This window comes from Canis aureus, chromosome 22, assembly GCF_053574225.1.
Source record: "Canis aureus isolate CA01 chromosome 22, VMU_Caureus_v.1.0, whole genome shotgun sequence".
Classification (NCBI taxonomy): Eukaryota; Metazoa; Chordata; class Mammalia; order Carnivora; family Canidae; genus Canis; species Canis aureus.
Window position 1 is genome coordinate 19,580,372 of NC_135632.1, and position 27,426 is coordinate 19,607,797.

General features: G+C 33.8%; 1 protein-coding gene across 8 annotated transcripts in view; it reads left to right on the forward strand.

Annotated features, from left to right (window-relative positions):
* STAG1 (STAG1 cohesin complex component) overlaps positions 1-27,426 on the forward strand; it is a 395,351-nt gene that overhangs the window by 119,959 nt on the left and 247,966 nt on the right. For 7 of the 8 annotated variants that reach the window (XM_077865024.1, XM_077865025.1, XM_077865021.1 and 4 more), the window contains 2 exons: positions 4,818-4,920; positions 20,906-21,070. In XM_077865024.1, coding sequence (XP_077721150.1) covers positions 4,818-4,920; positions 20,906-21,070 — 268 coding nt within the window. The remainder of the gene's footprint in view (positions 1-4,817; positions 4,921-20,905; positions 21,071-27,426) is intronic. The other variant, XM_077865026.1, reaches the window with a different exon arrangement.

The window sequence follows — 27,426 nt, forward strand, 5'->3', positions numbered from 1 at the left end:
GCTTTCTCTGAGGTCCCCTACTCTTTTCTCAAGTCCAGTGAGTATCTTTATGACTATTACTTTATTTTTTTTTTAATTTTTTTTTATTTTTTATTTATTTATGATAGTCACACACACACAGAGAGAGAGAGAGAGAGAGAGAGGCAGAGACACAGGCAGAGGGAGAAGCAGGCTCCATGCACCGGGAGCCTGACGTGGGATTCGATCCCGGGTTTCCAGGATCACGCCCTGGGCCAAAGGCAGGCGCCAAACCGCTGCGCCACCCAGGGATCCCCTGACTATTACTTTAAATCCTCTCTCAGGTATATTACCTCCATTTCATTTAGTTCTCTAGCTGTGATTTTGCCCTGTTCTTTTATTTGGGACATATTCCTCTGTCTCATTTTTTCTCTCTGTGTCTGTTTCTCTGTTTCAGGAAAGTCAGCTACATCTCCTCCCATTGGAAGTAATGGCCTTATGAGTAAGAGGTCCTGTAGTTCCCTACAGTGCAGTGTCCCCTGTTCACTTGAACCTTTCATTTCAGGGGTGTCTTCTATGAGTGTCTTATGTATCTTGCTTTTGTGGTTGAGCCTCAGTTGCTTTTATTTTAGTCCTCTGTAATGGCTCTTTTTGTCTATTCTGAGCACTGTTTGGTTCCTTTGTTATTAGTGGGCCTGTCTGGGTGTCCTTAGGACTGAGTTAGATCAGACCAGGCATTTGCCAGAGCTATAGTAGCACCATCCTGCAGGGCACTCTCCTTTTGCCCACCCATTTCATTGGTGGGGAGTATCTTGCCCATTGCCAGGCATGCAGTCAAACTGGCGTGTGTGGTTTTCTTCCCTGTGCCCCAGGCAGGAGTGACTTTGGGGTGTACTAGTCTATGTTGGAGGTGCTTGCACACTGCCATGCTTGTGGTACAGCTTTGGATAGTCTCCTGTGGAGTCGGGTTAGACGGGCAGTTCCACAGGAGAGCATGGAGGCAAGGACCCTATTAGCAAGCTAGATAATGTGTTTGTACCACATCTGTAGGTGTCCATGTATCTAGGATGAGATACATGGCAGCTGGTACCTGCCAGCTATTTTGTTCTTGAAGAAGTTTCCCAAAGATCCCTACCTCTCCAGCATATGCTCTGAGATTAGTAAACAAATTTCCTTCCCTTAACCCAAGTCATCTTTCAGACTGCTGCTTCTGTTATGTATTTCCCGGGCTGTTTGTTAATGCTGTTTTATGCTTTTTTCTTTTTAAGGCAGGGATTCTGTTTCCTCTTGTCCTCTAGCTCTCCCAGAGGCAGCCTGTTTATTTTTAAAGTTCCTGGTGTTAAGCTCCAGTGATTGTAAGGACTTGTAAAATTAAGCCACTCTGGTTTTTAAAGCCAAATGTTATGGTGATTAGTCTTCCTAGTGCAGGTCCTCCATCCATGGGGTGCCTGGGGTGCCTGGTGTGGTCTTACTTCTACTCTCTTGTTATCTGTGGCTTCTTGCCCTCCCATGGACAGTCCTGTGGGTCTGTTAAGCTCCCAACAAATCTCTGCCCTTCTACCCTCCTTGTGGCCTCTTCTCTACATTTACTTGTAGGGAGTCTGTTGTGACAGTCTTTTGATCATTTTCTGGGTTATATATGGTGTTGTGGGTGTTATCTCAGTGTATCGATGGGTTGGTGTGAGCCTAGGATCCTTCTACTCTACCATCTTCTTCAGAAATCTCAATCTTTTTTCAGTTTACAGTTTTAAACACCAGATCACCTTTGATGATTTGCAAGTAAGGAAGTATTGTTTTTTTATTTTTTTAAGATTTTTATTTTTAAGATTTTATTTTTTAAAAGATTTTATTTATTTATTCATGGAAGACACACAGAGAGTTAGAGGCAGAGACACAGGCTCCCCGCAAGGAGCCCAATGTGGGAGTCTATCCTGGGTCTCCAGGATCACACCCTGGGCTGAAGGCACCGCTAAACCCCTGAGCCACCCGGGCTGCCCAGTAAGGAAGTATTGTTATGTTAAGAATTTTACTGGCAATATGTCATGGTAGAATGCCTTGCATGAGGGAAATAGAAATAGATTAGTTGAGATTAATTCAGGAAGTGATGTCTATGGTAATAATCATGGAAAGAATTGTAGAATTATTATATTGAGGACAACTTGGGAGCACTTGTTAGCTAATGGCACAAGAGGAAGATTGATACATTTCTAGGTACATGAATAAGACAGGGTAATGGTGGCCATGATAAATATGCATAACAACTTAAAGTACAGTTGTGCATTAACTAAATAAATCAGTTAATTGTATTGCCATGAGCAGACAGCTAGAAATAAATTAGTGTTGGAGTTAACTTCATTTGTGATATTTGGAGAATTTGATGTGGTATGCAAAGAAGAGTGCTTGCTACACATGATTTAAAAATATTGAATTATAGATGATCAGGTCTATTTTCAAAAATCTTTTGATTAAAATTTAATTTAATAAATATATAGTATAATTAGTTTCAGGGGTAGAATTTAGTGATTCATCAGTTGTATATAACACCCACTGCTCATTCCATCAAGTGCCCTCCTTAATGCCCATCACTCAGTTACCCCATCCTCCTACCCATTTCCCTTCCAGCAACCCTGTTTGTTTCCTAGAATCAAGAGTCTTTTATGGTTTGTCTCTCATTCTGTTTTTATATCTTATTTTTCCTTCCCCTCTCTGTTTTGTTTCTTAAATTCCACATATGAGTGAGATCATATGGTATTTGCCTTTCTCTGACTGACTTGTTTTGCTTTGCATTAATACCCTCTGGTTCTATCCACCTTTTTGCAAATGGCATGATTTCATTCTTTTTTATAATTAAGTAATATTCTATAGTGTGTGTGCGTGTGTGTGTGTGCGTGTACACACGCACACCACATCTTCTTTTCCATTCATCTGTTGGTGGACATCTGGGCTCTTTCCATATTTTGGCTATTGTGAACATTGCAGCTATAAACATTGGGTTGCATGTGCCCCAGCAAGGATACTATTTTAGTATCCTTTTGCTAAATACCTTGTAGTGCAATTGCTGGGTTGTAGGGTAGTTATATTTTTAAGTTTTTGAGGAACCTCCATACTGTTTTCCAAAGTGGCTGCACCAGTTTGTATTCCCACCAACAGTGTAAGAGGGTTTCCCTTTCTCCGCATCCTCACCAACGTTTGTTGTTTCCTGAGTTGTTAATTATAGCCATTCTGACTGGTGTGAGGTGGCATCTCATTAGTTTTGATTTGTATTTTCCTGATGCTGAGTAATGTTGAGTGTTTGTTCATGTGTCTATTAGCCCTTTGCCTGTCTATGGAGAAATGGGTGAAAAGGTCTATTGATAATGTTGAAGTTATAGAAGCTATGCATCAAGTGGATTAGATCTTCCAGAGAGTATGGTATAAAGGGAGGAGTGGCAGACATTAAAGAATTGAGCTTTAGGCAATTGACACAAAGAGGAAATGGAACTGAGAGCTTTCAGTGAAGCAGATGGAGAAATAGTAAGTTGTGTGTCATATTCCCCTTTGCTGTGTTCTCTTTTTTGTATTTGCAATTTTAATGCAGATTCTTTATACTGTTAGTAACAAGATTTAGAGAAGAAGTTGTTCATACTATTTATATCTTTTCAGTGATGTGGTGGAGCCAACCTGTACTGTCCTGGGGAGCTGAATATTAAATTTCCAGGAATTTTGTGACCCAGTTAAATTAACCTTGTCATTATAAAAAGTTAAGTTTTATATACTTAAAATTAAATAAATCATATTAAAAATAAAAGTAATAAATTCTCAAAACTCACCACTTTATCATTAGTTTACATGTTACTGTTTTCTATGCTCTTGAATATTTTATTTACATCTATTATATCTATATGGTAAAAATACTTTTTAGTGGTGTACTACTGTTTATTACTTCTCAACTCTGTTGATAGCCCTTTGGTAGTTTGAAATTATGGTAGGAGTATTTACATTATGAAAATCAGCAAACACTACAGATTAGGGCTTAATTTATTGTTTTTTCATTTGTCTATAGACTTAAAGTGATGACATTATTGTTAATATTGTAGATTAAAGGTATATCACATTTATAGCCATTACAGTATAATAACACACATAGTTAAGAATTGTATTTCCAGTATTTTGAGAACTGTTACTGATTAAGTAAGAAATTGCCCAGGCATTGACTAATGAGTGAAGCTCTCAAAAAAGTCTGTCATTCCATGTATTCCTGTTCATTAAGTGAACATAAATATCAATGATTTTTCATGTCAGAACTGTGTGTGTTCATTGGTTTCAACCAAACATTAAGTATGGATACAAGAGTGACAAATTATAATTTTATATTAATCGATTAGTTATATGGAATTTACAATAAGAATACTGTACATTTTTAAATTGTCAGTACATTGTTATATATCCTTTATATCAGTAACATTTCTCATCATGTATGTGCATATTTTTTTGAAGAGCCGGTTGTTAAACTTTTACTAGTACTCTATTGACTTTCATTTTATAAAATGAATAATATTCTTCCTAAGACTTCATTTTTTTGTATTGATAAATTCATCTTTTACAACTGAATTTTCATTTATATTTTGTGTAGCAGCTGCCATTTCCACAATCATTTCTTTCTCTTTGTTTCTCTGTCAATTTGAGGATTCTTGTCACTCATTGTTATGTGATACAGGCAGGAAGGATAACATTTTCAGTTTCCAGGATTTTTTTCTGGAAGTGGAAGAAAAAACCCTTTTTAACAGCCATGTTCCAGGAGGTAAGGAAAATAGTAGAACAAAACTGCATTGTTTGTATGAATTAATTTGTTCGCTAAAATAATATATCACATTTTCTAGGGATTCAACTAATGAAACTACTGCCCATTCTGATGCTGGCAGCGAACTTGAAGAGACAGAGATCAAAGGAAAAAGAAAAAGGGGTCGTCCTGGTCGGCCTCCAGTATGTATTATACTTGTCTTTGTTCTTGTAATGTTTACTGAGTAAAGGGGCTTCATATAAGCTGCTTGTTAATTCTAGTTCTGTTAATACTTTTAAAAAATTTTGGTGGCTTATTAGAAATTCTTGAAAACTTTTGTTTTATGAATTGGATTGACAGTGATCAGAAAAAGGAGCTTGATTTTCATCTTTTTTGCTCTCCATGCTGCACTTGTAAATAAATTGCCATCCATGTAAAGACATGGAGAAGATTAATATGAAATGAGATGTAGTTAATTATGACTTCCCTGATTTTTAAAGGGAATTGTTGCTTTCTTGTGAGCTCCTAAGCATGCATTTTGGTAGTATTAGTTTGGGATTTGGGCCTAGTGTCAGAATATATTCTCATTGATACATGATGGAGAAGTTAAGAAGAATTCTGGATATCCTTATTCTAGAGGGGTATCTTTATATATTTTTGTGTACACCAGTCATTATTCAGTTTAAGGTAGCATAAGCTCTCAGAGACAGTATCGCTCACCATGTCAAGGGTTAAGGTTTATATTATTCTACACTCATTTTTATGATATGATTTGGTATTAGCAATTTTTTTTCTATTTTGTGAATATTCTTTTGGAAAGTTTCAGTCTCCTTTTGTGAAAGGCACGATATTATAATGAACTCTCTGTATAATCATTACCCAGCTATAACAGCCATCAAGTCATTGCTAATCTTGTTTCATTTCTCCATCCCTTATTTCCTTCCCATTTTATTTTCAAGGTCATCATCATTCCACCTGTAAAAATTTCAGAATGCATTTCTAAAAGACACATGCTTGCCTTTTCTTTTAAAAACTTTTATTATTGAAGTATAGTTGACATAAAATGTTTTGTTAGTTTCAGGTTCACAACATTGTGATTTGACTATTCAGTATATGATGCAGTGCTCACCGTGATAAGTATAATTACTACCTGTCACCATACAGTGTTAGTACAATATTTTTTTTTAAAAAGATTTTATTTATTCATGAGAGACACAGAGAGGCAGAGATAGGCAGAGGGAGAAGCAGGCTCCCTGCAGGGACCCCGATGCAGAACTTGATCTCTGTACTCTCGGATCACACCCTGAGCCAAAGGCAGATGCTCACCCGCTGAGCCACCCAAGTGTCCCATGTTAGTATAATATTATTGACTATATTCCCTATGCTGTATTTTTTAATACTTGTTACTAATTTAGTTTCTAAGTGGAAATTTGTACCCCTTAATCTCTTGTACTTATTTTGCTCCTCGAACCCCTCCCCACCCCTTCCCCTGCCCCTCTGGCAACCACTACTTTGTTCCCTGTATTTATGAATCTGTTTCTTTCTTTCTTTCTTTCTTTTTTTTTTAGGTTTCACATATAAGTGAAATCATATGGTATTTGTTTTCCTCCATCTAACATATTTTGCTTAGCATAATACCCTATAGGTCAATCATGTATGAATGTCCATCCATTTGCCATACTGATAGAAAGATTTCAGTTTTCTTTATGGCTGAATAATATTTGTGTGTGTGTGTGTGTGTGTGTGTGTGTGTGTGTGTGTGTATCATCTTTTTTAATCGATTCATCTATCAGTGGACAATTTAGATTTTTTCTGTATCTTAGCTATTTTAAATAATGCTCCAATGAACATAGGGGTACATATATCTTTTTGAATTATTCTTTTTGTTTGCTTTGGGTAAATACCCAGTAGTGGAGGAAATACTAGGTCATATGGCATTTCTATTTCTAATTTTTTTAGGAATCTCTGTAATGGTTTTCATAGTAGCTATGCCAATTACATTCCCACTAATGGTACATGAAAGTTCCCTTTCTCCACATCCTTGCTAGCACTTGTTGTTTCTTTTTTTTTTTTCGATACTAGACATTCTAACTGTTGTGATACGTTATTGTGGTTTTGATTTGCATTTCCTTGATGATTATTAATGTTCAGCATCTTTTCATGGGTCTGTTGGTCATCTGTATGTTTTCTTAGGAAAAATGTCTATTTAGTTCCTCTGCCCAAGGCTTGATTTATTTTTATTTAACAATACATATCATTATCATATCTCAAAATAAAAACATTGTATAAGCATCATCAAATTAACTACTTTAAAGTTTATAATTATTTCATAAATGTTACTATTTTTAAAGTATAGTTTGTTGATTTGAATTATGATGCAAATAAAATCTACTTGTTGGAATTGATTGTCATATTAACCAGTTATTATAAATATGTCCTTGTGACTTAAGACTTTTTTGTGTATTATTGGTATTCTATCCATGTTTCTTTGCTTCAGTTTTTAATTAGCTTCAATGAATCTTCATAACCTTTAATTTTCTAGCATAATCTTAGTTTTTAAAAAAGTTGGAGGGATGACTTCTACCATTTTCTCTACACTCTTATATTCCACCTTTATTTAAAAGGAAAAAAAATGTAGAGGAAAAGACATACACTAAAGTTAGTCTTTATAATACTTCTCAATTTTGTTAGAATATTTGGTAGTAGAATTCCTTATGAAGCATTTTGGGAAAAGTTCAAGAGCTCTACACTTAGACACTGATCTAGTTCCCCTTACTATTTCTCAGGCTATAGGCAAGTTACATTGTTTTCACTAGGATTCAAATGAGTTAAAGGTGCAAATTGTAAATAAGACTAAACTTGCTTGAAGGTTGGAGAATGAACTGCCTATATGATTGCTTACTTGAATTTGTTTTCCTTCAGTTGAAATTCTTTATAAGACTCCAATTAAGTGCTTCCTTCTTCAAAAACTTTTTTTTTTTTTCCTGAAGAGAATTTATCATCCCTTCAGCAGGCTGTTGTGTTAGTCTTTAGAACTTGGCTAATTTTGATATGTGTATAGCTGCATTCGTATAATATTTTTGTTTTCCTTGTTGAGAAGTATGCATATTCAAACTGAGCTCTTTTGTGGTTAAAATATGATTTAATTGTACTAAAATTGCTACTCCGTAATCTAGTAGGTAAATAGTACATGTTCATCCCATGTTAATAAAATTGAGAATGAGTTTACCAGGATAGGATAGTGCATTCCAGAGACTTGTGTTAGATTTTAGTCCATATTTTCACACTTATTAGTTCACATTGGTATCTATACTCACATCCACTTGACTTAAGCCTGTTTGTTGACCATGGAAAGAACACAACTTCCTGAATTTCTCCTCTGGCTTTGCAGTAACCTGATGGTATTTATGTCATTTAATTGTAACATCAGTATAATGACATAGTCTTATGTGCAGTTTACAAAATAGAAAACAAAAGTATGAAGTACTAATCCGCCTAGGGTCACATACAGTATTTAAGTGGCAAAGCTAGGTTTTGAACTTGCATTTTAAACTCCCAAAGTCTATCGAGAATGTCAAAGTGCCAAACTATTTTATATTGAGAGATTTTATATTTTATGTTGAGAGATTTTATATTTTCTATTTCATATTGAGAGATGTAATTGTCAGAGTGATCAGGTTTGACATATGCTCCAGTACCTGTTCTGAAGGTTGCTTGGACATTTTCAGTCAGCTGGCTCCATTTTGGACAATTCTAAGTTGTGATTGATACATACTTTGTGCTGTTTTAATATTTATATTTTTAAAGAAGACTTCATGATCTCTAGTTTTGTTTACTCAGCCATATGAAAACAAATAGTATAAGGACTTTCTGTTATGGGTAGTATTCTTTTCATTTCTAAATTCTTACAAGGCATCTCATTGTTGGTATTTCTTTTTGGTATAATATTTCAGAGACCTTGTTTGTTATTAAAACACTTATATTTTGTAGTTGTCCTAATCAGTACTTTTTATTGTAACTCTCTAGCCAATTGATTAACAATCTCTAAACAAACCCTATATCGTGTTTATACTGACACTATGATTGTATTAACAAATAATAGTATCATTTTCTTTGTCTACACACACTACTCGCTTGGTGATGATATCTAGTCTCATGACTTTAAATACCATGTCTAAGTTTATGTTAGTAAGATTTATATCTCCAGGCTGGACTCTACTCTGGACTCCAAAGTCATTAACATGTCTGTTGAGTTTCTTTCTTTAGATAGTTAATGGGGCCATGATGTTTAAAAAATCAAACTGCTAAGCTGTCTATCCCCTGCCCACCTCTTTTGTATAATGGCAACTTCAACCCTCCCTGTTGCTCAGGCTTTAAACCTGTGGTCATTTTTGACTCTTTCTCACCTGTATTCGGTATATCAGCAAATGCTGTCTAATCGATTTTCAGATTGTGTCTTTTTTTTTTTTTTTTTTTTTTTTACTGAAAAACTGATTTAAGACACTGTCAGATACTTTTGCTCAAATCTGTCAGGATTGTTCCTTGTCTTAGGACCGTGTCTCATCTTCCTATTGACATCTCCCCTAAAAGTGGTATTTAAAATTGCAAATCCTCACTCCTACCCAAGGAGACTTATACACATGGAAGAAGGTGATTGTATGTATGTGTGTGTTTTTTTCCCTCTTTCCACAATACTTGATTTCCATCTAATGTAGTATACATTTAACTTATGTACTGTCTGTCTCCCCCCTACTAGAAGATAAGCTTCATGAAGATAGGGACTGAAGATAGGGATTTTTATCTGGTTTGTGGAGTGCTGTGTAGTAGTGTATGACTTTCATTAGGTGTTCATTAAATACATGAATGGTGTTTAATTTTGTCAAATTGTCACTCTTTTTTCCTGGTGTTTAAAATTCTTTTATTTTGAAATAATTTCAGATACAGAAAATTTGTAAGCATGTTAGCATCTTGCGATGTTTATTTTTATCATTTTCTCTATATATGTACATATATATGTAAATATATATTTTTATATATGTAAACCTGTATAGTAGCCCTCCCCCCTTATCTACAAGGGACTCCTGATGGATACCTGAAATTGCAGATGGGAACAAACTTTATATATACTATTTTTACCCTGTATATACATACTTATGATAAAGCTTAATTTTATTTATTTAGTTATTGAGAGAGATCATGTGTGCATGCAACTGGGGACGAGGGGCAGAGGGAGAGGCAGAATTGCATGCAGGCTCCATGCTCAGCACAGAGCCTTATGCGGGGCTCAGTCTCACAACCCTGTGATCATGACCTGAGCTGAAATCAAGAGTTGAATTGCTTAATCGACTGAGCCACCCAGGTGCCCCAGTAAAGTTTAATTTACAAGTTACACATATTAAGAGATTAACAACAAGAACTAAGAACAATTAAAACTGTATACTGTAATAAAAATTACATGAATGTGGTGTCTCTCACATATCTGATTGTTATGTAGTCACCCTTCTTGTGATGATGTGAGATGAGAATACGCTTATATGATGAGATAACATGAGGTGAATGATGTAGGCATTGTGTCATAGTGTCACTCTACTATTGATCTTCTAATGATAACTCAGAAGGAGGATCACCTGCTTCTGGACTGTGGTTGACTATAAGTAACTCAAACTGAGGAAGGTGAACCTGTGGATAAAGAGGTCTATTATATTATTTATCCATTATTACTTTTAAACTGTTTGAGAGGAACATACATGGTACTTTACTCCCAATGCTTTAGTATGAATTTCCTTAAAATCAAGGATATTCTCTTACACAATCACAGCACAATTATGAAAATAATATTGATATAATACTGTTATCTGTATCCTTCTTTCCACTTTGCCAGTTGTCCTAGTAATTCCCTAAGCAAAGGAAAAAAAATGGTTTCCCTTTGGGTCAGAATTCAGTCCAGAATTTCATTTGTCATGTAAGTGAACTCATCTGCAAACTAACCTATCTTGAGTCTCTAGTTTAAAGTTTTATTAAGGATTTTGTTTTCTTTGTTCTATTTAAATGAAAACTGAACTTCTATTCCCAGAATTATTTAACTTTTATATTTGCCTTGGCTGAAATGGAAAGTTAAATCAAAAGATACAATTTTTATTTTAATTTATATATATTCATACCCATAGAAGATGGAGAATACACATGAAAATATTAACAAGCATTGGAAGAACAGGTAAATTTGTGAGAGTTGGATCTCCTAAATTCCTTGATACTTTTATGTAGAATATTGTGAATTTCCTGACGTTTAATATTTTATATAATTTTTAAAGGCTTTATGTACTTTGTACCACATTAATTAATCCCTTATTATTGAACATTTATGTTAAAAATTCTTCATTAATCTAAACCATACTGGCATAAACTATCACAAATAAATTTTCCATACTGACACAAACTATTTCCCAAATTTTGCTATAGATCCATTGATCTTTTTTTAAATCCTAAATTCTTAAAAGTGGAGTTGGTCAGCCAGAAAGGTATGCCATGTTTTGAAAGCTTTGGAGGTGTATTGCTGGTTTGCCTTTCACACAGGAAAATACATAGCATTGCCCATCTACTGTTGATTATACTAATTATTAAAAATGTGCTTATTTTTAAGTGATGTAAATTTTAACAATATGTTTTGAAATATTGATCGTTGTTTCTTTTTTGAATTGCCCATTTATCATTTTCTATAGCACTTTCCTATTTTTATGTTTCTAAAACCAGTAATCTCATTATAAAATGATTTTTTTGTAACTTAAGCCTACACACTTTTCTGATCACTTTTTGAAATGTATTCATCATTTGGACTTCTATCTCCTTTCTCAAACCAACTTTGTTTCCTATTTTATTATTAATTTTTCATTTAATATTCTATAGACTAATTTTTAGTTTGGAGTTCCTTAATTTAGTTAAAGCATAGCATAATTCTTCCAGGAACTCACAATTAAAATGTGAATCACCATTCAGTTTCCTCATCCCACATTCCATTCCCTCCCTTCTATATCTAATTAGATCCGATTTGGTAAATTTTTATTTCACAGTGTCTTCTACATCTGTCTCTTCTTTTACATTCCCCAATTTCCTTTTTTTAGGTTTCACTTTATAGGGAGTTTGAACTGTTAACTTCCTGCCTTTAGTCTTTTCCCTTTTTTATTACATTAAAAAAAATAGTGCCAAGTTGACTTTTTTATTTAACTTGTTCAGATAATAAGAAGTGCTTTTTTGTTGTGAGTTATGGTCTTCTATTTTGCCTTACAACCTAATATTTTATTGTGTTTCCTTATTTATAAACTTTCATTCAATCAGATACATTTCTTTACCCTTCTCTATGTGTGGGTGTCTTGTGCTTCATGGTGTTTTTCCTTTCTAGAAACCTTGTTTCCTGAATTCTATTTATGGTAATCATACCAATTTTACTAATCCATTAAGTTCCAAATGGCAGCTCATCTCTTCTGTGAAACTTTCTCTGGTTATCTGTTACTGGAAATTCTCTGTCTGTTCATAGAACACTTGGAGCACTTACCTTAAATCAAATTTCTATGACAAATATTTTTTATAGACTGTAGTGTACAGTTGCAGTATTATGTTGCAGTTATTTGTGTTCCTGGTTGTTAAAAAATAATTTGTATGTAATGATTTTGTATTAAGTTATTCCAAGTATGTTTATATACACGATTGTGAAAGGATCGGTGTTACTGCACATTCAGAGCACAGAGTACAGATAAATTCAGGTAAGGCACCAAACTAAAAAACAATATTGGTAAATCTGTGTCTCTTAAAGTTTCTAGAAAAGTCATTGCATATTCAGAGTGCAGTTCATTTTATACAAAGCTGTTGCGATAGCGTAGTTTAGGGTTGTTAATTTTCCTGCACAGCAGTGCTAACTTAAAACAGTTTACCAGAAGTATAGATACACATTTAAATTAAGTAACAGACACTTTTTCATAAAGCATTTGTTCTAAACTCTGACATTTGATTACATCATTTTCGCAAAGATGCAGTGAAGAGTGTGTAGCTTAATGATTTCATGAGCATATTTTCTGTGAAAGTCATTACTTAATAGTTTTAGGCAGGCTTTATTTTGGGTAGTTTTGTTTTCCTACATGTAATTATTTATTAGCATCCCACTCCCCACCCTCCACCCCCCGCCCAGTGTCCTTTGAATTAGCTCCAGCAATGAACACATGACTCTAGGTTTCTTTGGTAGTAACCCTATGAACCATGGACATCTCATTTAAACTGTTTTTAATGGGATTCGAAGCATGAATCTTCCTCCACCACCAGTTGACAGCATTGTATTGGGATGTTGAAAAATACATCTTAAATACTGTAAGTTCTTTGAAAACCGTGTGTGGTAGTGTATGGAAGGATAAACTTTTTAATGTATCTGGTACATAGTAACTGCATGATGAATAAAGAAATAAAAGTTGTGTTGAATAGTGAAAAAAAAGTCTCTCTTCTCGAACCTTGTGTTCTGTAGATGGAATTAGTTTGTCTTTGCTAATGGTTAGATTCAGGTTCTGCATATTTGGCTATAATACCACTTAAGTATCACTTGAGCTCTTAAGCAGGAATTCTGGAAGGTTAAAGTAGGTGAGACTGTAAGACGTGACTTAGAAATTAGACATGCCCCCTGGGTTGAGACAGGTATTTGGGAGGAGATCCACTTTGCTATTAATTTAAGAAAGATGGGCATCCCTGGGTGGCTCAGCAGTTTGGCGCCTGCCTTCGGCCCAGGGCGTGATCCTGGAGTCCCAGGATCGAGTCCCACGTTGGACTCCCGGCATGGAGCCTGCTTCTCCCTCTGCCTGTGTCTCTGCCTCTCTCTTTCTCTATGTATATCATGAATAAATAAATAAATATTTTTTAAAAATTTAAGAAAGATTTCCTAGGCAAGAAGTAGTTGGGGTAGATGGGGTTAGTGGATCACGTTTTGTCAGGAAGATGTGTGTGTATGTGTGTCCAGAATCAGTAAGCATTTAGAGATGTCTTCTTAGCTAGATCTTTGCCATATCTGTGGTCTGGCAGCCTCTTGTGGGAGACATACCTAATGGCCTGAGATTCAAGGATAGGACTTCAGTCAGTCCCTGGGGTAAACTGATAATGGTAGGATGGAACTCTAGTTCCAGAGGAACTGGTTTACTGGCTAGGTTACTAAGGTATTAGTAATCTGTGAATTAAGGCAAGGACTCTTGAAACAACTAAGCAAGTTTGATGTGGAACATCATCTGTTTCTTTCATCTGAGCACTTTGGATCCTTGTTTAGGAATGGGAATACACCTACAGGCGGTCTCACCTTTGTGGCAAAAATAGGTAGGGAAGGGAGCCTGTTAAGTCACAAGTTAATAAAGGGTTACATATGTAGTATTACCTGTTAAAATAACTGTCAAAATTCTTTTTTTTTTTTTTTTTTTACTGTCAAAATTCTTAAATTCCCCCTACATCTCTGGCCCCCTGCCAGACTCCAAGCAAACATGTGATTTGAGTGGGATAAATGTAGTTTATATGTCTGAGATGGGGATTCTTCTCAGGACTGCAAAATTGTATCCTTTGGGTATAACCTGAAGATTAATTGTATGTATCCTGTGTTGCATTATTACCTCCTCTCTTCTTAACCTTTATTAGGGACAGTCTTTCTGAGCATCTTTTACTGTTTATTACTGTCCGAATTTGGAATATGGGAAAATCACTCTTGGGATAATGGGAATAAAATAGATGGATCTTAGATTAGATGAAATGGATTTTTGTGATCTTTCCCCCCTTTATGATCCATTCTAAAGGATCCCAGGTGTGAGAATTCTGGCTTATTTCCTCTTTACTTAGGGAGTTTAGCTCATATTACCTATATACTATATATGTATAATAATGTATGTCTATGTGACACGCACAAACATTTCTACACATACACAGGCTTACTTGTCATTGTGTTATTTGTAATTGTAAAATATCCAGAATAAAATAAATGCCCATCAGCAAGTTAATGTCTAAAAAAATTACTGTATGTCTGTTCAATGCAACACTACAGCTTTCAGAAAAGAATTGAGGTATTCTCTAGGACAGACTATAGATTGACTAAAAATCTGTGAAAATAGAATGGTGCAGAACTGTGCATAAGTAACATAAAGTATAATAGATATGTAGAAATATATAAGAAATATATATGTATATAATATATTTGGGTTTTCCCCCATTTTTTTTTATTCTGGTGAAATACACCTAAAAATCTGCCAACTTAACCATTTTCACGTGTACAGTTCAATTGTATTAAATACATTCAGAATATTGTGCAGTCATCACCACCATCTCCAGAAATTTCTTATTTTATTTTATTTTATTTTATTTTATTTTATTTTATTTTATTTTATTTATTTATTTTTTTAGAAATTTCTTATTTTAAAACTGTAACTCTAATAAATAAGACATGAGGATACAATGTTGAGCATAGAAAATATAGTTAGTAATATTTTAAGAATTTTGTACAGTAACATGATAACTAGATTATTTGTGGTGGTCACTTCATTATATATATTAATATTGACTCATTATGTCGTATACCTGAAACTATTATAAAATTGATATACTTTAATAAAAACAAAAATGTAAAACTCTATACCCATTAAACAATAATGCCCTATTTCTGCTTTCCCTCTGGTAACCAGTTTCTATCTATGATTTTGAATAAGTACCTTATATAAGTGGAATAATAGTAGTATTTGCCTTTTGTGACTGGCTTCTTTTACCTAGGATAATGTCCTCAAGGTTCACCCATGTTGTAGATTATGTTAGAATTTCCTTCCCTTTTAAAGTGGAATAATATTCCATTGTGTGTATATACCACATTTGCTTATCCATTCATCCATCAGTAGATACTGGGGTTGCTTTTAAGTGTGGGCTATTGTGAATAATGTTGCTGGGTGTACAAATAAGTTTTTGAGACCCTGCTTTCCGTTCTTTTGGTTATATAGTTACATGTGTAATTGGATGATCTTATGGTACTTTTATTTTTAATATTTTGAGGCACTGACATACTGTTTCCCACAATGGCTGTACCATTTTACATTCCCATCAACAGTGCATGATGGGATGTGGAGAATTCTGATTGATGAGAAATCAGAATTCTCCATATCCTCTCCAAGAAATGTTTTCTCTTTTTTTGATAGTAGCCATCTTAATAATTTTTAAAAATATTTTATTTATTTATTCATGAGAGACACACAGAGAGAGGGGCAGAGACACAGGCAGAGAGAGAAGCAGGCTCCCTGCAGGGAGCCTGATGTAGGACTCGATCCTGGGACTCCAGGATCACGCCCTGAGCTGCTTATCTGCTGAGCCACCCAAGCATCCCATAGTCATCTTAATAATTGAGGAGTTCCATCTCATTGTAGTTTTAATGTGCAGTTCCCTAATGATTAGTGAGATTGATCATCTTTTCCCTGTGCTTAATGGCCATTTACATATCTTATTTTGAGAAATGTCTAGTTAATAAGTTTTTAATATATTATGGATATTAATCCCTTATCAGATATGATTTGTAAATATATCTTCCCATTCCGTGGGTTGCCTTTTGCTCTTTACCCATTGAGTGGTTTTGGCACCCTTGTCAAAAATCATTAAACCATACATATGAGAGTTTGTTTCTGGGCTCTCTTTTATATTCTACTGATCTATATGTTTGCTTTTATGCCAACACCACACTGTTTTCATAGTGTATTTTTGTAATATGTTTTGAACTCAAGAAGTGTGAGTCTTCCACTGTTTTTTTTCCCCCCTTAAGATTGTTTTGGTCATTTTAGTTCCTTTTGGGATTCCCTGTGAATTATAGAGTGTTTTTCTATTTCTGCAAAATGGGTAATTTAGATTTTGATAGAGATTGCATTGAATCTGTAGGTTACTTAGGGAAGTATTGACCTCTTAAGAATATTCTTCCAGGGGATCCCTGGGTGGCGCAGCGGTTTAGCGCCTGCCTTTGGCCCAGGGCGCGATCCTGGAGACCCGGGATCGAGTCCCGCATCGGGCTCCCTGCATGGAGCCTGCTTCTCCCTCTGCCTGTGTCTCTGCCTCTCTCTCTCTCTCTCTCTCTGTGACTATCATGAATAAATAAATAAAATCTTAAAAAAAAAAAAAAAAGAATATTCTTCCAACCCATGAACATAGAATGGATTTCCATTTATTTCTTCTTTTTTATAAAAGATTTTATTTGAGAAAGAGATAGAGACTGAGAGAGAGCAGGAGCAGGGCAGAGAGTAAAAGGGAGAAGCAGGCTCCCCATGGAGCAGGGAGCCTAACATGGGGCTTGATCCCAGGACCCTGAGATCATGACCTGAGCTGAAGGCAGACGCTTAACCAACTGAGCCACCCAGGTGCCCTGGTTTCTTTTTAAATTTCATATGCATTTCTTTGTTTATATGACATACAAGTACTAAGTAGTAGTGTTTGTCTCTTAGGAAAGTAGATTGTGGATTGAGGGTAGGGGTGGGCAAATTTTCATTATAAAACGTTAATCACCTTTTGATTTAGGCCATGTGAGTGTATAACTTATTTAATATGGAAAAATAACATTTTGTTTCCTCTCTTCAAACATACATATATGCATACACAACACACACACACAGAAACATGTGCTTGCATGATACTGAGAAAATATTTGTTACTCTGAAGAGTGAGCCCAGATACAAGACTTATTAGGAGGAGCCAAAATCAAGAGTCTAGCTACAAAGAATGAATGCATGAAATGTTTTTAGGCAACTTTATTAGCCTGTAAAGAGGGATTTGGTATGGTAGGTGACTGAACAGATAGTAAATAATAGCCTTACTTGCCATGCTGAAGAGTTTGGATTTTAAATTGATGGTTAGGAGGGTCACTAAAGGTTAGAGATGTGATGGAATTACTTTTGTAGTATAAGAATTACTGTGGGTATAGTATTGGAATAATGTGGGATCGTTCAACAGAAATAAGATGTGAGCCACATCTGCAACTTCATATTTTCTACTAAGATCCCCCAAAAATGGGTAATAAAATTAATTTTAATATATCTAATATGTTATTTCCTCATGTAATTAATATAACATTATAAGTGAGATATTATATATGTTATTTTTCATTTTAAATCTTTACAATCTTGTGACTATTTTATGCTTACTGTCCAGACATTTTATTTTTGACTAGTCCTATTTCACCTTCTCAGCTACATGAGAGTAGGGGCTACCATGTTAGTGCAAGTGTAGACAATCGAGGCCTAGTCAGGAAATAGTATCTATTCTAGTAATTGGAACAGAAAACTTTATTGTGAAGAATTATTAAAAATCCTTAGTCATGTGTCATTTAGGAATTGCAAATTAAGATAACAATGAGATAATAACTGTATATCTATTAGAATAGCTGAAATCCAAAAACCTGACAAAGCTGTCAAGACTACAAAGCATTAGGAACTCTCATTCATCATTGGGAATGCAAAAATTATATCTACTTTGGAAGACATTCTGGCAGGTTTTTCTACAAAGCTAAATGTAGTTTTATCGTATGATTCAATAATATCATCCAGGGCACCTCGGTGGCTCAGTGGTTGAGCATCTGCCTTTGCCTCAGGTTGTGATCTCAGGGTCCTGGGATCGAGTCCCACATCAGGCTCCTTGTGGGAAGCCTGCTCTCCCTATGTGTCTGCCTCTCTCTCTTTGTCTCTCATGAATAAATAAATAAAATCTTTAAATTTAAAAAAAAAATAATCATCCTAGATTTTTACGTAACTCATTTGAAAATTATGTCTGTACAAAATGCTATATATAAATGTGTATAGCAGCTTTATTCCTGTCAAGAAATGGTGACCAAGATGTCCATCATTAGGTAAGTGAATGGCAAAATGTGATGCATTCATACAATGGAATATTATTTAGGAATGAAAAGAAATTGGCTATTCAGCCACTAAGACATAGATGAAACTCAAATGTATATTGTTAAAGTGAAAGATACAGCCTAAAGAGGCTAGATATTGTGTGATTTAACTATGTGAATCTGTAAAAACTAAAACTATAGTTAGGATTAAAGAATTCATTGTTTGCCAAAGAGAAGTGGGAGGGTAGAGTAGGAGAAACACGGGGATTTTTTTTTCAGATGATGAAAACTTTTCTTTGATATTATATTGTGCATACATGACACTGTACATTTGTTAAAACCCATTGAACTTCACTGAAAAAGTGAATTTTATAAGTATAGATTTTATAAATTCATTTAGGAGGTTAGGTGGATACTAGGATGGAATGTAGCACGTGACAAAGCAGTCTACCTCTTTTTGAAGTATTTGAAACCATGTCACTGGAGGGAGTTGGGCAGGAAGTTGCTGACTTAAGTAACTTTGGAAATGAATCTGTAATACTAAAATCAAAGAAACTACGTTGTATATATAAGCAATATAATCTGGTTAATGAAATTGTTTCTTTTGGGGTATGATTGAACAGTTCTAATACTGCATACTAGTGGGTGCCAGGTTTGTCACTGTTGGGTTGGGACCATACCAATTTATTTATTTAAATAAATAAATAAAATATAAATGAATATATTTACATGTATATAGAGAGAGCACATATTTCTTTGCTTTAGAGCCTAGAAGAAAGAACACTCAATATCAAGAAACAAAACCTATTGCCCAGATCTTCTTCAGATATCATTCTCCAATAAAAGGAACTAGAGTCCTTGGAGTATTGGCTGGTTTTTAAATTGAGGAAGGGAATATATAAGATGAGCCTGCAGAATATTATGCTGTCAGAACGTAATTAGTAAGACACATAAGTACACACACAGATGGGCGTATGTGAAATGGATGTAAGAGCCAAATAAAAGATTTCCCAATGGCCAGAGCTGAAGCAGGTTGAATAGTAGAACTGTGTTGAATTATAACCCAGAGGAAAAATAAATTCTAATGAATCCACATTAGTTTAAATGATTGAATGAATGAGAACAGACATGTCTCCCATACTAAAGAATTTCTAAATATATGTAAATACTTCTGCCTGAAAAAAATGTTGAATAACTCCCCACCTCTTTTTTTTTTTTTTTTTTTTTTTAACTCCCCACCTCTTAAATGTGGGATGTATGAAGTATCTTTCTTCCAAAAGTACACTATGGAAGGGGGCGGAAAAGTAACTTTACAATGGAGAAACCTGACAAACACCACCTTAGTCAATTGATTAAAGTCAGCATTTACAGTAATAAATCATGTTGGTAGTGTATACCTTTGATATGAGGTGAAAAAAAAATCTTCTCCAAACCCTTATCTCAGTGTAGTGATGAGAAAAACCATCAGACAAAACCTAGTTGATGAACATTCTATAAAACACTTGGCCAGAAATCCTCACAACTGTCAAGATTACTTGAGTCTCAGAGACCTACCTAACAGGTAAGAAATATAGGGAGGCAAAAAATATCTGAAAGGACAAAATCCATGTGGCTTATTGATAGAGTTTCAAAACGTGTGTATTATATTTGGCAACACTATTTTCATTGGTAAGTTTGGTGAAGCAGCAACCGTGATGAGTTTATATATGAATGAAATTTATGGGAATAATAATAGTGACTGCTGGTGATTCTATCAAATTGCCCATGGCTTAAAGGTTAGACATAAAGTGGTAGCTAATGTTGAGTTTTTTTTAAAAATTGGGGAGATGGGATGAGTATCAATTCCGTCAAGGCAGGAGTGTTTGTATAGTTTATTGTTGAATTTCTAGAACCTAGAACAATTTTAAATATGTTCAGTGTATGTTTGTTACATGAGTGGTAAGAAATACTTGAGGATCTATATAGAGAAGTTGAATATGCAGTATTTCCAAGTTAAATTTTATTGAATGAGGTTTCTGAGGGAATAGACTATTGAGGAAGGTATAAAGAAAGAGATGTAAAGGAGGCATGGTTAAAATCTTCAGCATTGGCATTATTGTTGTGTAAAACACTAACTTCTTTTTAAATTTTCATGTCTTATATAAATTACACTTTACCGTTTGCAGTTTGTTTTTAATTACTAAAAGTTGTAAAGCTTCCTTTGGTCAGGAATTGTATCTCTTACCTGTAGGTAGTGCTAAGTATTTATCACAGGGTCATACATAACTGAGGTATTCTGCATAAAGCAAAGTGTACCTGTGTTTAATTTAATGTTTCCCTCATCTTTTTATCAGTCTACAAATAAGAAACCTCGAAAATCTCCAGGAGAGAAGAGTAGAATTGAATCTACTGTTAGAGGAACAGGTCGTGGAAGAGCTAATGGGCACCCTCAACAGAATGGTGAAGGGGAGCCTGTCACATTATTTGAAGTGGTGAAATTGGGGAAAAGTGCAATGCAGGTAAATTTTAAGTGTTTTTATTTACAAAGCAGTACACCTATGTGAATCCTTTTAAGTGACATTTTACACATCTTGCTGATTGTATAACATTGAGAAATTTATCTTAAAAACTTTTGTTTTCTAAATAGTATTAGGAAAGGCACTTTAGATTACAGTGTACTGAGTAAAATGACTTTTGTATAATAGCTACCTAAGAAAATTTTTATTGCCATAGTATTTTTTTTAGAATCAGGCTTAAAATAAGTAATATGTGTACTGAAGAATATTTCAAATAAGAAAGGGTATAAAAAAGGATTAAATAGTGAACTAGGAATGGAATAACCATAATTAATATTCCATAATTATTTTGTGTATGTGATCTTTTATAAACTTCTTATTCTCCCTTCTCTTTCCTCATTCACTTAACATAATTACTAAATATTTTGCAAGAGCTCATAATTATTGGCTTCTTACTAAGTTAGTGTAAGGTAAACCATAATTATTTTGCTATTCTTTTAGTGCATCTTTACATTTTTTTTACTGTTAACAGAAGTCATTCATGTTTACTTCTTCAGTTCTTATTTTCGTTTTAAAATAGTTGAGGTAAAACTATTTGGTGAAAGGTTATTTCTTAACTGTGTAATACATAAATACATTCTACTCTCCAAAAAATTTTACTAGTATATCTTTCACCAGAGTCTGCCTAGCAACTGAATACTTTATATTTAGAATCTATTTGGTAACATCGGTGAAAATTGTATTTCATTGTTTTATTTATTTACTTAGTTATTTACTTTTAAAGATTGATTTATTTATCGAGGGAGAGAAAAATCCAAGCAGATTCCACACTAATCATAGAGCCCCACACAGGGCTTGATCTCATGACCCTGAGATCATGACCTGAGCTGAAACCAAGAGTTGGAGGCTCAGCAGACTGCACCACCTAGGTGTCACTGTAATTCATTATTTTAATCTGCATTTCTTTGATCACCAATAATAAAAGTTCAGCCTTTTTATTCACTATTTATTTGCTCATTTTTTATACTTAATTTTCAGTTTCTTTAAAATTTAGGTAACTTATGAAACAGGTTTACTTTTAGAACTTTTCGTTAGTATACTTTTTATTTTTTAACCTGTATTTCCTTTTGCATTCCTTAAGGGAGTTTGGTGTTTACTCCTTTTTATGTATGTTACCAAATTGATATGTTCAAGGATCTTGGAATTCATGTGGGAAGAGAGGGAGGTGGGGTAGTGTGATGATGCTAATGGTAAAAGAAATACAAAATTTCCAGTTAATTTGAAGCAATGGTCAGACTCTTAAGATACATAAGTATAATTTTAAAATAATGACCTTTAGCCACAAAGCTTGATAGTTTCTTTATTATACTTCAGTAGAAAAATTGTTAGCAAACTATAAATATTTTATTTTTGAAGGGTATTTTATGGCTTTCCACTTTTAGGTGGAAACTTAAGCAGAAAAATGAAGGAAATTTATTTTTTATTTTTATTATTTTTTTTATAGATTTATTTATTTATTTTAGAGAGAGCATGCCAGTGTTGAGCAGGGGAATGGGCAGAGGGAGAGAATCCTCAAACAGACTTCCTGCTGAGTGCAGAGCCTGACATGAGGCTTGATCCCAGGATCCCAAGATCATGACCAGAGCCGAAATCAAGAGTCGGATGCTTAACCGACTGAGCCTCTCAGACACCCCAAGGAGGTTTAGTTTTATGTATAAATTTAAACATTGCATTTCAGTATTTGCTTTCATTTTTTTCATGTAAGATTTTATAAGATCTTTGTATTTATAAAGGTAATTTTAATGTATATTGTATTAAATCTCAATACCAGCTTCTTAAAATATGAAAAATAACTTCAATATTTAATGTAACAAAATCTGGTCTAGAATTTGAAACCAAATAATGACTATTTTGTAATTTTTTTTCATTCAGGATTCTAATTATGGGCATTATTTCCTCTGAATTTACTTTTTAATTTTTAATGTTTTTATACTATTCCTTAACATTACTGGGCCATAATTTATTTAAACAGTTTTTATTTCACGTGCTTTATTCTTAAAATATAAACTACACTACTAAAACTAGTTTACTATTCATATAAACCAGAATAGTTTTATTTTATTAACCATAATATTTCTTTAAATAGTCAGATATCTATCTAAAATGTATGTGTGGGAGTGTTTTTGTAACATAAATTTCTGAAAGTAGTTGCTGAGTAGAGGGAATGCATATTTAAAAAATTGATGTTTCTTTTATTGAAGGTGGCACACTAATCTCACTAATCTCACTATTTATTACCTCCTCATTTCTAATGATAGATGAATATTAAAAAGAAAATACAGACATTAATGAGTTTAGAAATTAAATGTTTGTGTGCTTAAAGTAGAAGATAGTCTACAATGATGAAGAGGATTGGGTTTAGCATAGAGAAGAAGGTACTTACAGCCAAGAACTTGGTTTTTGTGTGTTAAAAGGACTCAAATTGTTCCATGAAACAGAGGAATAGAGTCAGGCTTATTAGTACATGAAGCCAGGGCCTAACATTAGTCTCCATACTTTTAAGGAGACTGAAGAAAGGCACTGATAACTGTTGCATAAGCTAAAGCATATGTTTAGGGGATTGTGTATCCCAGGTTACCTTTGAGACTCCTAGTTTATGCTTGTTGTTTATGTAGTTATTAATAGAGACTCTTAATACTCAAGAGGGTCCTTGGTTGGATAATAATCTAAAACTTTATTTATGGGAAATCAAGAGCTGAGAAAAGGGAGAAGACAGGCATCGTTCTTAAAATGAGGACCAGAATTGAAATGTCTGCTTAACTAAGTTGGTGACTGGGTCTATAAAAATTCACCATATTATTTTAAAGCTGTAAACTCTAAACCTGCATTATATGATCTAGTTCTGCAGTGGAATGACCAGGATAAGCAGAGATAATCACAAAACTTCAGATGGGGAGGGATGAATAGTAAAAGAAATAAATAGCAATTTAAGGTACTAGAGAGATGAAAGGAGAAATGGTATCTAACAAAAAAGGGAATAAATTTAATTAGTTTTACTGAGGGAAAGAAACTACAGTAGATGCCATCAAAGGGAGAATTCAAAAATTGACATTTATTAGGCGTTCGTTTAGAATGTAGTCCGGAGAAATAAAGAAGTAAATGTGAAAGAGCAGTTGCGTGACTTTGGTATGTATTGAAGGGCTCAAAATATGCTAGAGGAAGAAATCAAAGGGAATAGAAGAGACATGGTTTTTAGGAGATAATTTTAGAAAAATTTCTTAGGCATATTTCCTCAGATCCAGAGTTTGTTCTCAGGAGTGAGCAATGTAAGTAAAAATAATTACTTATTTTTAAATAGTAGAGTATAGCTGCAGAACATGAAGGATTAAAAGGGAATCTTTAAATAATTTCAAGGAATATTTGATCCTATTGTCTGACCACAGTGCAAATAACATTGAAATACAAAAAATAGATTCTTCTGAATTATACTTACGGATATGGTTAAGAGGTTATATAAAGAGTTGATGTGTGAATGTTAATTAAAATACTGTTAGTAAAAATATTGAGGCCAGTTAAAGCACTAATTGAATAAATATACAGTCTTAAATGTATTAATATTAGCAAAAGCAGTTGAAACTAGAAAAAGAGCAAACCTAAGGAAATTAAGAAGAAAGAGAAATAATTAGGAAGGAAGGGATAAAGTAGAAATGGAAATTAAATAGAGAAAGAAATTGTAGAAAAGGCCAATTAAATAAAAATAATAATGATTGGGGGTCAATACATTTTTAAAACCTAGAAATTTTATCTGCATAAAGGTGGTTTACTATCCAAGGATAGTAAAATAGTTTTAATAGTAAACTATTATACTATTAAAAAATATTTTACTATAATATACCAGATAGACATGTTTTAGAAGGGAGAACTTATCCTTATGTGAAATGTTTAGAAAAAAAGCATTTGATAAAGTTTAGGTGATGTTTGTGATGAACAGTAACTCTTAGTGAAATAGGAACAAGAGGGAATTTCCTTAGCTTGGTAAGGAAGATATAAAATTATACATACTTATAGAATATGGAACTGTCTTTGCAGATTTTTCAGGATAAATTATAGACTATTAGAACTAACGAAAGTGTTCGGCGAAATTCCTAGAAAGAAAATTGACATTAAAAAATCAGCCTTCTGTACAGCAGTAATAATCTATTAGAATATGTAATAGGAGGCAAGAGCTCATTCAAATAAAGTGCTAAAGATGAAATAATAAAATTTTGGCTATAACACTATAAAATACTGTGTCTCACTCATCAGATTGAATAACATTAAAATAGTAGAAGATACTAAGGGTAAGTAAAGCTATAGAGTGCCAACTATTGGGAGTACAAATCTGTCTAAACCCTTTGGAAAAAATTTGGCATTATCAAGAAAAGTTGGATGACCTATCCATTTTTCATTCATTTTGTAAATATTTAATGAGTGCCTACACTGTGGAAGCCATCTTTTTATTCTTCTTTGATTTTTTAAAAAAATTGTGACTACTTTGAAGAAAAGCAATTCATTTCCTAGATGTAACCTCTAGAAATTTTTTTGTGTATATAAAGGAGGCAAATACAATTCTTTTTATTGTTTTGCATATAATAGCAAAAAATACATTTAGAACCTAAATGTATATGAATAGGATAATCGATAAATAAAATGTGGTATTTGGAAACTTAAGTTTTCTGTAGTGATTGAAATGAGTGAACTAGAGCTATAGGTAGGTACTGTTATGCATTATTTCAGAAATGCAGAAATGCATTTTAAAGAACAAAGCAAAGCTACAGAATGATACATACTATATTGTACCACTTATGGTAAAGTGTAAACACATAAGTTCAAATCAAGTTTATGATATTGTTTACCTAGAAGACAGAAAGAGAATGGGATCAGATAGGTCTATGTGGGGTGCTGCAACTGAAACTGCAGAAGAAGGAAAAAGAAACAAGTGTGGTCGTAAAATATTAAGTGTTGTTGAAGCTGGGTCCTCTTTACCTTGTCTATCGTGTTTATTGTGTTATCTGAAATAAAAATAAGTGTTTCTGAAATGCTTCCCCAAACAAGGTCTTCTTTAGTCAGTATGTTTGGAAAATGACTGCATCCTTTCCCCTTTGGAGAGGTACAAAATGTGAAAGCTTTGATTAGATTTGTATTGAAGAACCTGATTACTTTTGTTTATTCAGCATTCCATAAACCCTTGATTCCTACAACTATTTATGGCTTTCCTGTCTTTTCTCCCTATCAGAATTGTAAAGAATCCATTTCACTAGCTGAATAGGTACTTATGCACCTCTTGTAACCAGAGGCTGTATATTTAGAACTAAAACCACAGTTTTGTCCTCAGGGAAGCATATTGTAGAATACTTTAGTAAGAAGATACACAGGGTGGGTTGAAAACATGAAAAATTCACTTAGGCCTATGGAAGGCTTGCCTAAATACATAAAGTTTGTACTGTGACTTGAATGATGGGTGGGAATTAGATAGGCAGCAAAGAGTATTTCTTATGGTAGAAACAAGACATGAAAAGATGAGATCTATACCTTTTACTGTAGAGGGCATACAATGCTCTAGTAAAAATAGAGCTAAGAGAAAGGTTAGATTCTGTACGTTGAGTGTTTTGATAGGCAAAAAAACCAAGAAGACAGAAAAGCCATACATAATTGTAGGAATCAAGGGTTTGTGGGATGCTGAACAAACAAACAAAAAAATCAGGTTCTTTAATACAAATCTTCTCAAAATCTTCACATTTTGTGCCTCCAACAGGGGAAAGAATGTAGTAATTTTCCAAAAATACTGGCTACAGAAGACCTTTTAGTAAAATTGATGGCATTTTAGAAAGAAAAGGACTTTATTGATGAATGGTAGCATTTTTAGAAATACTTTCCTGGATGCAGTTTAGATAATGATTTGGAGGTTGTAGGACTGGAATCAGAATCTTTTTACTGATCCAGATTTTTATTAATCAATTAGGAAGAAATGCATGTTTAAATTTAGAGTGTCAGTGAGGATGAAGAGGAAGTGACAGAGTCTACAAATATTAAGGCTATGGCGTAATTCTGAAAGATGAGAAAAAGGAAAAAATCTAAGGTGATTTCTAGTTTGACTTGGTGGTGTTCACCAAAGAAAATTTGCATGACGATAGGTGTTGGAGGATGGATATGGAAATAATTTGGTTTGGACATTCTTACTTTTAGATATGTGACACTGAATGCATGTTGAATTTTGGAACATTCATGTTATTTACTTAATCTAACTGGTATTTTTTTTTGTTGTAGTTATGAGCTTATTAGCATTTGAGTGAACTTCTGTAATCCATTGGTATTTGAAT